Genomic DNA, 13,237 nt, shown 5'->3' with positions numbered 1-13,237 from the left:
TATGAAAGCTACCTGACTTACTTGTGATATATGATTTGAGATCAATTCCTTTAAATAAGACTAATATGATTGAGACTAATTCCTATAGGGATGGCCTACAGGATTGGATACAGGAAAAATATCACAGGTAGCTATGTGTCATATCTTTATTATATTACTTGCATTGATTAATTGCTTGCATGTGCATATGGTAGGAGCATATATGATATATTGCACATATGACATACCATAACATGATTTATGCATGATATAAGATATTACTGATACATGTACGTGATATCATTGATAAGACTGATATAGTGATATATATATATATATATATATGAATCACATGCTATAAATTATATAATATAGTACATTGGCATTGTATAGACTTCATTGGATATGATATAAATTATAGGTGTAGAAATAATAGAACCTATTGATTCTTTATTTGGTTACTAATCACTGCTCACAAAATATACAATTATACATATTATTATTGCTCATTTGATTTGATGCTGTTCAAATTGATTGCTACATACTTTTATAGTTGTATGTCCATAATAATATTGACTAAATGATTACAAGCATATTATTTTTATTGTCTTGCATTGATTTCAATGTCAGGTTCTGATAACCTACCGAGCTTCTGAAGTTTTACTTATTTTTTAAGAAAGGAATAGGATCAAGTAGAGAAAGATAGATCGAGATTCAGATTTTTTTTGTTTATATATTTGTTTTATTCTTTTGCAATTAGGAGTTGAAAGAGGCAAGTGTACGTATTGATTGAACTCTTGGCTAGTGTATATGAATATAATTTTATATTTTATATATATATGATTATTAATTGCTTTCACTGGACTCATTTATACTAATGGATTATTATTAACTCTGATAAATTAGTTAAGATATCAAAATAGACAATTCTTCTAAATTTGATATTCATTCATGAGAGCTAATGTGTTGGATTAATTGTGATTTAAATCAAATAGGCGACTCTTTAGCTTTTATGGATTAAATGTACAATTCCTTCTTAGAGGCATATATAAGTTATTTATTTTCACCTTTAATGGTTGGCTATATTTTGTGAGTTGTGTCTTATATAGTCATAGCATTTTACATGATCATTTTGATATGATGTGACAATAATCCTTATCATTTTGTTAATTGCATAAATTCCTATAAAATTTATGTATTTCTCTTTGATTGTTGCAATCATCTCAAAAAAATCCGGAGTCTCATCCTAATTATTTTTTAAATAAGTGTATTTCAATATAATATTTTTCATTAAAAAAAAAATCTTGTACATCAATATCTTAAAAATTTCCCCAAATCTTAAATATTAACGACGTTGCCAACAAAACAAAATAAAAAAGAAAATTATAACATTTGGCCTTGGAATTATCACATGCTCCAAATTTCTCAACGTTGTGCTAATGGCGGTGGCCAAATTTCAACATCAACATCAACATCAACATCAACATTAATATTTTAGCATCAAATAAAGTGAAACTAACAACCCATTTGTATGATGATGCATGTGTTCTTCGTCGGGGCTCATCCTTACATGCTTGGATGAAGTTTTAGGTTTCGTTTGAGACAACTTTCTGATTATTTTCTAAAGAAATTTTCTTGTTCAAAATTTTTTAATAGTAGTAGTTTCGTATTAAAAACTTATTTTAAAAAATAATAAAAAAATTGTTCCAAATGAAGTCTTGATTTGTATTGGAATAAGTATTTAAAATTTGAGAAAAAAATAAATTATTATGATTTCATTTTGAACAACTTTCTTACTGCTTTTTAAAATAATGGAAAGTATCGCTCGTGTAGAATACTCCAGTTGATGGGATTTGAACTGAAATTGTTGCCAATTGAATTACCAACCCTAGACTGGTTCAATCAGCAATTAAGTTAAATTGTAGTGGTTAAGTGTAATGCCAAGTCAAATTAGCCTAGCTAAAGTCCAACCGGAGTTAAGGCTAACTGGCAAATTAGCTAAATTGCAAAAAAACAGGCTCAATTGGTCCAGGACATGCGTTTGGGCTAAGGCCTGTAGGCCCAATTGGACAAATTTAGGCTTCACCCGTCAAATTGACGGGCCATGAGGCTGGGGACGCTGTCCCTTCACCATTTAGACACAGCTAAGGCCATCAGATATGAATTAGCTTAGCCAATTAGCAGATTTTGAGTACATTAGGCTCAAACCGCCAGAGTGAAGTGGCAGAGCCAAAAACAATTTTCTGTGAGAAGCCAAATTGGCTATTTCAAATAATCCCTTTGACTTTTTTCATCTGATTTTGGAGCCTGTATTTCTTTTTTTTCTTTTTTTTTGAAAACCATTAATATATTAATACTAAAACACAGCAAAGGTTACAACATGAAAGTAAAAGAAAGAAAAAATAAAAATGGAAAAATACAGCCAAAAGGCTGGCTCAGTAATTGGCTAGGACTACCAGCACCCCTGAAGACAAACACGGACCATCCAGTTAGGTGGGAGAACACCAAAGGTTGCCACAAGCTGAACCACAGGGACGCGAGCCCCAACCACATCATAGCCCTTTTCTCGTCGCAAACATTCAATCAAACAGATTAAAAGCAACAGAAACCCGAAAAAAGAGGCCAGGACAAAACAACCAAAAACGAACCATTAGCGTCTACGACGCCCTCTCCCACGAAATTGCCCCCTAGATGCAGCAGTTATACTAGGTATAGTGCGAACCAAAGTGAAATCGTTGCCAGGGTCCGAACCCCCACAAAATTCCGGAGATGCCAAATCACCTTCAGAAAATTCAGATTCTGATTCATACTCCGACGATCCGTTCAACTAATTAATATGGTTCCTAATGTCCAAACCAGATGAATCGCCCAATAGATTAACCAAAGCATGCGAATCCATCAAATTAATAGGAACCTCAAAAAAATTATTACTAACTGGATTACCCTCAACTCTCGCATCAGACGAAGGAGCCATAATAGTCGACGGTAAAGCAGGAGGAAAAAAAAGGAAGGGCATTTGGTGAGAGACCAACTGTAACAACATCAGAAACAATGTCGCCATCCCCTAACCCAACAGATTCCTCCACAACAATTACATTCTCCAACCCGCCATCAACGACAGGTAATTGAGCAAGTTCGGGTTCAGAAACAACAGGAGAATTCACAACACCACCCATACCCAGTACCTGAGCAAGTTCGGATCCAGGAACATCATCACCACCAGCCAAAATAACAGGGGAAAAACCAGCCGCAGGCTCAACAAAAACAGTCTCAGAATTTGCAGCAACATTGCCCAAAATTTCCGTCATAGAAGAGGCAACACCCTTATCGACATTAACAGTACAAATAAGAGATAGAATATCAACCGGAGTAGACGAAACATTAGGATTCCCAGAAGCAATATCAGGACGACACTTACCCGATACATGCCCTAAGCATTTACAAACAGCACAAAATTGTGGAAAAACATCTAACACCACCTCCTGAACATAACCTAATGAATCAGAACCTAACCAAACTTGCTTAGGGTAAGTTTTAGTAACGTCAAGTTCGACTAAAACACGAGCATTCGACGGACGAGAGCCAACCGACGTAGCTTCATCGATTTTCAGAGGTTTTCCAAATAATTCACCAAGACCAAACAGAATCCTCGGTGAGAAAAAATGGGGACGAAGATGCGGAAAGGAGATCCAAATCGGGATGATCGGCGACTCAATGCCGATGTCCAAACTAGGTGACCATTTAGTAAGTTTAATAAAACAATTGAAAACAAGATAAGAACGGTAACAAAACACCCTACAATAGTCTAAATCATTTGCCAGTTTGATCAAAATGTGAGAATGATCCAGGACCGTAACAGACACTTCTCCGTTCAACTTCAAATTAAAAAAGGCCTTTGCTAGATGTAGCAAATATACATCATATAGAGTACATTACATGGCGAGAGTTGGAAAAATCAGTGTATATATGTTCGTTTGGTCGGGAAGATCATAGTCGGTGAGTGATGTATGTCGGAAGGACTGTAGTGGGGCGACGATGGTCGAAAGGATCGTAGTCGGGCAACGGGGGTCGGAAAGACTGCAGTTGGCGGACAACGGAGGTCGAAAAATTTGGCACCATCATCTAGAGGTCCTAAATTGTCCCAAACTTATGCAGGTATTCATGCTTCTATTGCTAAATGCAATTAACATTTTTTTTTATCTTTGATGAGTTTTTAATGCAATGCATATTGGTTATATGCAAAATTCGTATGATTTAAATTATATATATAAAAAAAAAACTTAAAAATAGTTTTCTTACTAGACATTTGTTAGAGGTTTACCCTGGTGTATGCTTTTTGATGATGATATTCTTCTTGTTGATAAGACTAGAAAGGGAGTTGAAGGTAAACTTAAATTATAGAGGACAACCTTAGAGTTTAAAGGCTTTCATTTTTATTTGAGTAGATCTAAAACTGAATATATGGAGTATAATTTTAGTAATAATAGATCTAGTGTGGAGATTGTGAATTTGGGCAATCAAATCATTAATAAGAGTACACTTTTTAGATATCTTGGATTTATTATTCAAAGTGATAGTGAAATATATGGGGATATTATTAATAAAATTCAAGTTGGATGGTTGAAGTGGAGGAATGCAACGGGCTTGTTGTGTAATAGAAATGTCCCTCTAAATCTTAAGGGAAAATTCTAGGATTGAGTGTGTGCTAGATTGTGCTAGTGGTCAATCAGAGATTCCTTATTAATTGAAATCGCAAACTAATAATAGGGTTGACCAATGCCAATCAAAGATTCCTTATTAACAACCGTAGGTTATCTCATTCAAGGGGACCTCGCAGATTAAGGGTGTGAATCTAGTCTCAGGTTGATGGATGAGAATTACACTCCACTATCGTATGAGGGAAAACCCATGCTGAACTTATAGTATCGTGTGATGGTACCTACCAAGGCTTATAAGGCCACTTAAGCCCTAGGGCTGGCGAACAATAAAGAATGTATAATCTCTATATGGTGGAGGCAACATAAAAAATGGGACTTATAACTCAATCATGTGTGATTGAGAATGCCCGAAAAATATAAACACCTCCTCAATATGGTAGAGGAGACGTGTCACATCCCGAGATCTAAAGTGAAAGAATTTCATCTCTTTTTCTCTTTCTTCATTTACTATTCTTCTTTTCTTACAATTTAATTAACAACAATACTCTTTTACAAGCAGATTATTGGTAATAAGAGCTAACAATTTACATTCAAAAAATATAAACCGCGATAAACATAATTTCCATTTTTGTAGCTAATATTTATATTTGTTTCAAAATCTCAAATCCAAAAGGATATTTATAAACATAATTTCCATTTTCGTAGCTAATATTTGTCTAGCCTCATGCATTTAATCTAAGGCAAAAGTCAATATGACTTCTACAATTCTGGTCAATATCAATCAACAATCAATAGTCTATTAGTATAAGTAAACAAACTATAAAATTTATATCAATGAATAGTTCAATTAATATGATCAATAAAGCCAAAATAAATCTATCAAATTATTAAAAAAAGACTATCAATTAATGGGCAATATAAGTATAGCATGTTATGTTGTATCAATATTAAGGCATGTTCCATTATAACAAACTACGATGAGCTACACACAATGATATATATTTCAACAATAGATTCTTATCAAATGACACTTGACTTGAGAATTTGAGATGGTTGGCATCTAAATCTTAATAAATTTGTTCAATATTAGTTATCATCAAAATAAACATTAATATTATTTATAAATTTATCATTTAAATATATATTATCAAAATATACAATTACGCTTATAAAGTTCTTACAAATGGAAAAAGGATTCCTTAGGCCAAGTGGAGCTGCTCAATGAGCCAGAAGTTTTCTAATAGCATTCATCCCAATAAAATATTTGTTCAAATGAGACAAAACCGCACCATTATACTGAAAAACTTAGTTTGTTGACTATTTTCATAAAATTATTATAATCTGTCATATTAAAAGTTAAAACAATAGCAAATAAATAAATTAATGAAATTGTTTGTCCAATTAAATTTATCTGGAGGTTGTCATCTTATTACTAATTTATTTAATCAAATTTCATTTTATTTTATTTTAATTGAGATTAGATTTAATTATTTTTCTCAAATATTTTATTTGAATTTATTTTTTTTAAGAATTTGATATATTTAAATTTAAATCCAAGTTCATTTTGGCTTATCATATAAATCTTATTTCTCGACATTACTCACTAGAAGCTCTCTCATAATATCTATTTTTTTTTTTTCATCTAATATTAAAAAAAGGCCCAAAATTTATTTTATCTCTCTTAAATATCTCTTCATGACATGCAGATTATGACTTTGTTTGAGAGGACTTTTTTAATGCTTTTTAAAGCAGCTTCTGAATACATAAATTTATTGAATTAAAAATTTTTATACTAAAAAATTGCTTTACAAAGCATTAAGAAAGCCGCCCCAAACGAAGCCCATATCACTACAATCATGAGCCAGCTATGATTTATCAAATTTGATTTTGAGAAACATCAATTCTGTCAAAGCTACTGAAAAATACATGACAATAAAAATAATAAATAACATTATCTTGATAATATATTTAAATTCTGACCATATGGACTAAATTAGGATAATAAAATTTAATTTTCTTATTAAGTCTCTGTTAAAAAAAAGAAAGAAAACTATATATGGGACCTTCTGTAAGCCGAAGCAGCAGGCAAGCAGTCATGGATTGCAGTACTACTACATAAAACATCTCACATGTCTTTCTAAGCTCGACTAGACAAAGCGACAGAGGAAAGGCACTTGCATGGCCTAACAGTTGATGCTCCCTACTGAATGATCTATTTGCTTGTTTTATTCCATTTAATTTTCTGTGCAGAATAAGCTCAGGTCATTGTTATCTGCTTTTGGACAGCCAATGAAACTTCATACAGAACATGTAATGTTTCCAACGTTACAAAATGAAAGAGAGGATTTTGCTCTGAACATTGAGGAAGAAGTGAGAAAGATATAATAGTCTTAAGGTATAAGACTTAAGAGTCATAAGACTGTTGATAGGGTAGATTAGTAGCTATCATATCTCTTATGATTTATGATAGATGATTAAGGCTTCATTTGGGAGGGTTTTGTTATAGTTTTTTAGTTTAAAAATTAAAATTTTAATATTATAAAGTTGCTTTAAGAAGTAATAAGAAAGCCGTCCCAAACGAAGCCTAAGTTATGAACTTGTATTAGATTATGTGACAGCTTTCTTACTGCTTTCTACAGCAGCTTTCTAGTGCAATAATTTATAATTAAGAAAGTATCTTACTGCTTCTTAAAGCAACCTTTTAGTATAGAAGTTTTATTTATTGTACTAGAAAGATGCTTTAAGAAACAATAAAAAAACCGTCCCAAATGAAGCCTTAGTTACAAATACAACACGTTATAATACAATAACATAACGTAAAACAAAGATGTCAATGGAAAACAAGTCATGAAAACAAAGGTAATATAAAGAAGCTGAAAAAAAAAATCAATCTTGACAGTATAATAATGATTCATGTGCAAAGACAAGTTTATTACATCAAAAAATTTTAAGCTTTACAGAAAGTTTATTTCTAGTTAATTTAGAAGACATTTCTGAAAGTCTTTCAAGGCTCTGTTTCACTTTATAAAATAATAGTAGTTTTTTTTTTTTTTTCAGTTCTATCCCTCCTGACAGCCACCGCATGCCCAATTCAGACAGATCAGACCCACATTTCAATTCTAACCCAGCAATACCAAAATGTAGGTTCCACACTCATCACTTCACTGCTCCACCCTTTGCCATAATAAAGCCTCAGCACTCCTCATTCCTTTGGGATCTTCATATGCATCTAATCCTTCATCTACTTTAAAATTCTACTTAGTCTTCTTTGTTTGTTTTTTTTCCCCCTTCAAAACTGAGTCTTTTATTGTATCAATCTTTCTTTTTCCATCTTCTTTTAGAAACCATGACTCTGTATTCTTCTGATTAGACAAACTACAAAGTTCTATAATCAGAAAGGAAAGTAATAGAAGAAAAAATTACCATGGCAAGTATATAGGAAAAGCCTCTGACACAGTAGAAAGATACAGAACTTCCACAAGGTATTTTTGATTTAGTTGTCTTTATCTCTAATACTAATTGGTTACTACTACAATTTTTTTGAATTTATTACTGAGATTGCATCATCATTTTGGCTCTAGTTTTGTCAATTGAGGTGGGAATATTTAATTTGGCAAAAATGTCAATGAAGTTCTCCTATTGGCTTAGCAATAAGGATAAATCGTCAAAGAAATCTGCTGGTTGTATGACTGGAATTTTTCAATTATTTGATCGCCAGTTTCTCCTCTGCCCAAGTCAAATTAATGAGCAACACCATAAGAAGAGTCCTTCAGGTACTGATTAGCTTTCTCTAATTTTCTTCTTATTTTTAAGAATCTTTGTTAAGTGCAGCTGTCTGAAATATCAGCTTTCTTTAAAGTTTGAATTTTTTTCAAAAAAGGAAAAAGATCGATTAACAGTCATGTTTTTGAATTATGTATCAGTCCTGTATGTGTATGAAGAAGTCCTCATCTATGAGGTTTCAATTATCTGTATTTCCTTACAGATGTTTCTTATTTATTTTGAAGATCAACTTCTAAAAAAATCTGTGCATTTACAGCTGATGCAACAATAAGCCTCTGCAACCAGGGAGTTGACTACACAGACTTCTGCAACTTGGTATGATTTGATGTGAAGTTCATGTTTTTTCGTGTTTTGCCACCTGTATCTTTGAAAAATCCATTACTGTTGAGATGCATTTCTCAGGAATCAAGGTCTTCCATGGAATCGTCAACAAGAACCTCTCTCTCTTCTTCATCCGCACCATGTTCTTCACTCAAGCTGAGATTACAAAAAGGGGAACCAAAATCTTCTCAACAATCATTTTCCTCGGGAAGATCGCCAAAGAATTCAACAAAGCCAAGTAGTACAGATTCCATTCAATCCCCAGGCTTCAGAAACAGCTTCAAGGAATCTATATGCAAAGATCTTAAAACTAATTCAATGAAAGAAAAAAGAAAGGAGGAGGTCAAAAGAAACAAAGTCCTGAAGCCAGTTGACTCTCCAAGGCCTATTGATCTGTCCAATATGAAAGAACTTGAAGAATCACTTAGAACTTTGATCCAACTTAGGGAATTGCCTAGGAATTTCCATGAAGTGAGCGGTTCGCCTCGGTTTTCATATGATGGAAGGATTTCCACATATATCAAACAAGCAAATACGCAGAAAGAGCAGAGAAGATTATCTGTGGACAGCATGGAAGATTCACTAAGGCGTGACTTCAAATCCAAAGTCAACTCACTTAAGAAGGAACTAGAAAAGAAAGCCAATTCTAGGATATCTGAAGCCTCAACTCTTCATCCAGATCTTAAAAGTAATGAAAATCACACTAACATAATTGCAAAGCTCATGGGATTGGGGCCAATATATTCAGCTAGAGAAAGTTGTGTCAAGGGGAATGAACCAGTCGACAAACAGAAGAAACAAGAAAACAAAAATGTCAAGTTCTTACAATCTACGAGCAACTCACCTAAGTCTCCAATTACTATTAATCCACGTTTGAAATCCAATACCAATTCAAGATTAGTTGCTGAAGAGACTAAACAGAAGATGGCAGTTGAATATGAAGAGGACAATGTGAAGCAGAAAATTGAATCAGCTTACAATGTGATAGAGAAGACATTGCAGAAGCTTGAATTCCATCATAACAGCAAGGAAATAAGAGATCTCAGACATGCAATATTCGATTCCAAGAACTCCACAAAATGCTTGAGCCCAACCAGCAAGTCAGAAAAATCAAGCATCGCAGAAAGAGCTTTGAAGTCTCCAATTACTATCAGGAAATCTGAAAGCAATTCAGCCGGTATTTCTTCCTCCCAATCTGCTAGACTGGAAGGGCCATCAGGTCTTAGAAAGATTAAAACGAGCGATTCAACCGACAAAAAGAAGAAATCTTTGAGTGCCGATGGAGGACAAACTCCAACTGGAAAGACATCTAATAGCTTGAATTCATCAGCCAAAGTAACAAGTGGAAGATCAGGAGATAACTCTGTAAGCCCAAGTTTGCAGAAGAGGAAGCCTGATCAAGAGAGGAAATCCTGTGCCGTGATTCCTTCTTATGGCTTGAAAAAGAACCAATGGCAACCTGATAATAGGCAACAAGCAGAGTCAGTGTCTCCAAGTAGTAGAATTAGACAGAAATCAAGCAAGGCACAAGCTAATGAAGGGAAGTCAAGTTTATTGCACCAAACGAAGGGAAAGTCAGCCACCACTGCTGCTTCAGCCTCAAAACACACGGTAAATTGTGAATTCTATATTTTAATCTCAAGTTCTTATCAGTTATTTAAAGCATGCAAAACTCAGATAGAATTCTCCATTAACTTAATCTAGTCTATGCATGATAGATTTTGCTTATGAAGCTTTGAGCTTAGTTTATTTCTTATTTAATGCATCAAAATTTTTACAACTTATAAATATAAAATCCACATTAAAAAACAGAACAATTAAAGGAAAAACTTCACATCAGCTGCTTTTGATTGTTGATTTGAAGATAAATTATATTATATCTTTGTTTCTTGTCAGAAACTTTTATTCTTCATTGTTAGTTTCTCAATTCAATTTGCTATTTTCTTCAGCTACATCAGATGATTGAAAGAAACGTTACTTTTGTGGAGGAGCTTGAGAAGATGGTTCCTCAGTTGTCAAGCCCCAACTCTGTGCTTGATGCCTCGCCATACCAGGATGACCTGCCTCTTTCCCCTTTATCACTCTCGAGCATATCAAACGGTAAGAAATTCAAATGGTGAAAGCATAAGGAGAATGAAAAACATTTATATATTTTGATACCAAATAGCCTTTATTTGCTATTCCTTTGTAATAACAAACTGGAATTCATTTCAGCAGAGGATGAGAACCTTCCTTCAGCTCTCAATTTGAAAATAATTCATCTCCCTCAGAACCTTCCCTCAACTTTCAGCTTCAAAAAGGATTCTCAGAAACAAGAAGCTCATAAATTCATATTTCCTGGATTAATTACAGACAAGAATGATCCAGATAACAAATATGTGGCTGAGGTGCTCTTATCATCAAGCCTTCTAACAGAAGACTCACAAATGTCTGCCATTCTCATGCAAATAAAGCTGGTTGAACCATTTGAAGCTGTTGAAAAGAACAATACTCGGACACTTCACAAACAGCTTGTTTACGATGTGGTGAATGAGATTCTACATAGAAAAATAGAGGCGTTCAACTCTGGTTGTCAGCATGATCATTTACTTAAACCCAATATGTTGAGTTTGCAGCTTCTTTTTAAAGAACTTTGCTTCGAGGTAAAATATCTTCGGAGTTATATTGATGGAAGCGTTCAAGGTAAGGACACAGTATTTACTAAGGATTTGATCCAGCGATCGAATGTTTGGGACAGATTTGACAGTGAAATTCCTGTTGTAGTTTTAGAGATTGAAAGGCTAATTTTTGTTGATCTGATTAATGAGATTTTAAGCAGTTTGATTAATGTTGTCCTAGAGCCCAAGCAGAGATATAGAAGACAACTATTTGTTTAATGTCGGATTTCAGTCTAGTTTGCATTGGGTTTCTTTTTATGTTCATAAATGTTTCTCCTTTACCACATAATGAAATCATTTGTTTCCAATAGCTACTGGTGATTGAAATGTACTAAAAAGCATCTCGTAAGTGTTGGATCCAAATTTGTTCGTGAAAGATAATCTATCTTACTAGCAAGCAATTTCAAGAGACAGAGACCTGAGAGCTTGTGGAGAATATGGAAAGGAAAAGAGAGGATAAAGCAATTTAGAAAATGCTAAGGAAAATACTAGGGAAATATTTTGCTAGTTCAATCAAGCTTCAAAAGATTCAAAATTTATCTTTTCACTCTTTATTTATAGGGATATGAGGGCTATAAGAAAAATTAGACCAAAAAATATAAAAAGTACAATAGTAAATGAGACTTGAAATATACTACTAAGGATGTATGTCACATTTTGATAGGCTCTTTGTGTGTTTCTCCTCTTAGGTCTAGCTTTTGATACGAGGCGAGCTCCCTCTACTGAGTGTTCGTGGGCGAGTCAGTGCAGGCGAGTTCTAAAAATTGATCAAATTAGACAAGTCTATGGCAATGGGTCCTTTTGCTGCATTTGTGATCCCTTGGGAGCGATCCTTAGGCCATTTCGATAGGAAGGACATGTAACAATCCATACTATTAACCATCGAGATATATTGTCCTACAACTGCTCTTAGAGGTGCATGCTTAACCTTATAATTTCTACTAGATTTCAACCTTTACATCAAAGACATTTTGATGTTTAACGGTTTAACTTTATTTTCTTAAGCAATATCATAATCTATTCCACTAAAATTGTTGATGACCTCGTCAATTTCCTTAACCCAAAATTATACACTAGGCAGATAGGATTCTAATTGTAGAATTCCTATATTACAGCTGATGTATTGTTTTGATACCATTTATAACAATTCAAACACTCAACCATTTACAACTATAGCCTAATGACCTCACGGTTTTATCTTGTTTGTATAATTTCCCAAGAGGTTACCCATCTTATGAGTGCACTTTTACAAGCACCCTTAATTTTAAAGCTTTTAATAAAATTTTAACCATTACAGAAAAAGATACCTCAATATTTATGATTTTAATTTTATTTTTCTTAACGGGTTTCATAGTATGAGTCCACTTAAGCAAGCTAACGGTTGGTGAACATGATGAAGTGTATTTTTGTCTCCATGGTGGGTAAAACTTCCTAGTGACTTGATCAAAGAATGCCATTGGCGACTTGCTGACTGGTTATATCTGTAAGTTGCTACGGGATGGTGACCATATTGTGGAGATAAATTCACATGGCCTAAAGGATCCTGTATGAATCCATTGAATTTTCCTCGGGGATCATCTTGTCAGGTTGCTTTGTCGAGTAGACTCAAGTCCTTTTTGTTATGTGTGGAATCTATTTGTGTTAATCAATATGATTATTTTGTTGTCTCAAACCTCAAAGCTCGTCGTCGTATATACTGAGGGGTGCGAGGGATTTGCCCCTTGCTTGGGTTTCAGTGCTTTGCACCCGAATTTTTTTTTATACAACGCCCTGTGCTGCATACCCTAGCGCCCCAACGTTGTGTTCACGAATGTCTCAGCACTAAATGACAAAGAGCAG

The 13,237-nt window shown here is 33.9% G+C and overlaps 2 protein-coding genes across 3 annotated transcripts; one reads left to right on the top strand and one right to left on the bottom strand.

Annotated features, from left to right (window-relative positions):
- Positions 1-2,936: 2,936 nt before the first annotated feature.
- LOC110114068 lies at positions 2,937-3,901 on the bottom strand. The gene is made up of 2 exons (XM_020846821.1): positions 3,897-3,901; positions 2,937-3,708 (listed from the first exon to the last, which is right to left on the bottom strand). The coding sequence occupies exons 1-2, from the start codon at positions 3,899-3,901 to the stop codon at positions 2,937-2,939; spliced, it is 777 nt and encodes a 258-aa protein (XP_020702480.1).
- A 4,076-nt stretch (positions 3,902-7,977) lies between these two features.
- LOC110114081 (protein LONGIFOLIA 2-like) lies at positions 7,978-11,708 on the top strand. 2 transcript variants are annotated; one of them, XM_020846840.2, is made up of 6 exons: positions 7,978-8,119; positions 8,219-8,410; positions 8,677-8,735; positions 8,823-10,352; positions 10,691-10,841; positions 10,959-11,708. In XM_020846840.2, the coding sequence occupies exons 2-6, from the start codon at positions 8,257-8,259 to the stop codon at positions 11,615-11,617; spliced, it is 2,553 nt and encodes an 850-aa protein (XP_020702499.1). In that variant the 5' UTR covers positions 7,978-8,119; positions 8,219-8,256; the 3' UTR covers positions 11,618-11,708. The 2 variants fall into 2 exon arrangements, with proteins under 2 accessions (XP_020702499.1, XP_020702498.1); XM_020846839.2 differs by having other exon boundaries at positions 10,956-11,708.
- Positions 11,709-13,237: the final 1,529 nt, after the last annotated feature.

The sequence above is a fragment of the Dendrobium catenatum genome, unplaced genomic scaffold, assembly GCF_001605985.2.
Source record: "Dendrobium catenatum unplaced genomic scaffold, ASM160598v2 fragScaff_scaffold_1408, whole genome shotgun sequence".
Lineage (NCBI taxonomy): Eukaryota > Viridiplantae > Streptophyta > Magnoliopsida > Asparagales > Orchidaceae > Dendrobium > Dendrobium catenatum.
Note: the sequence above shows the minus strand (reverse complement) of the source record. Positions and strands in the feature narration are given on the sequence as shown.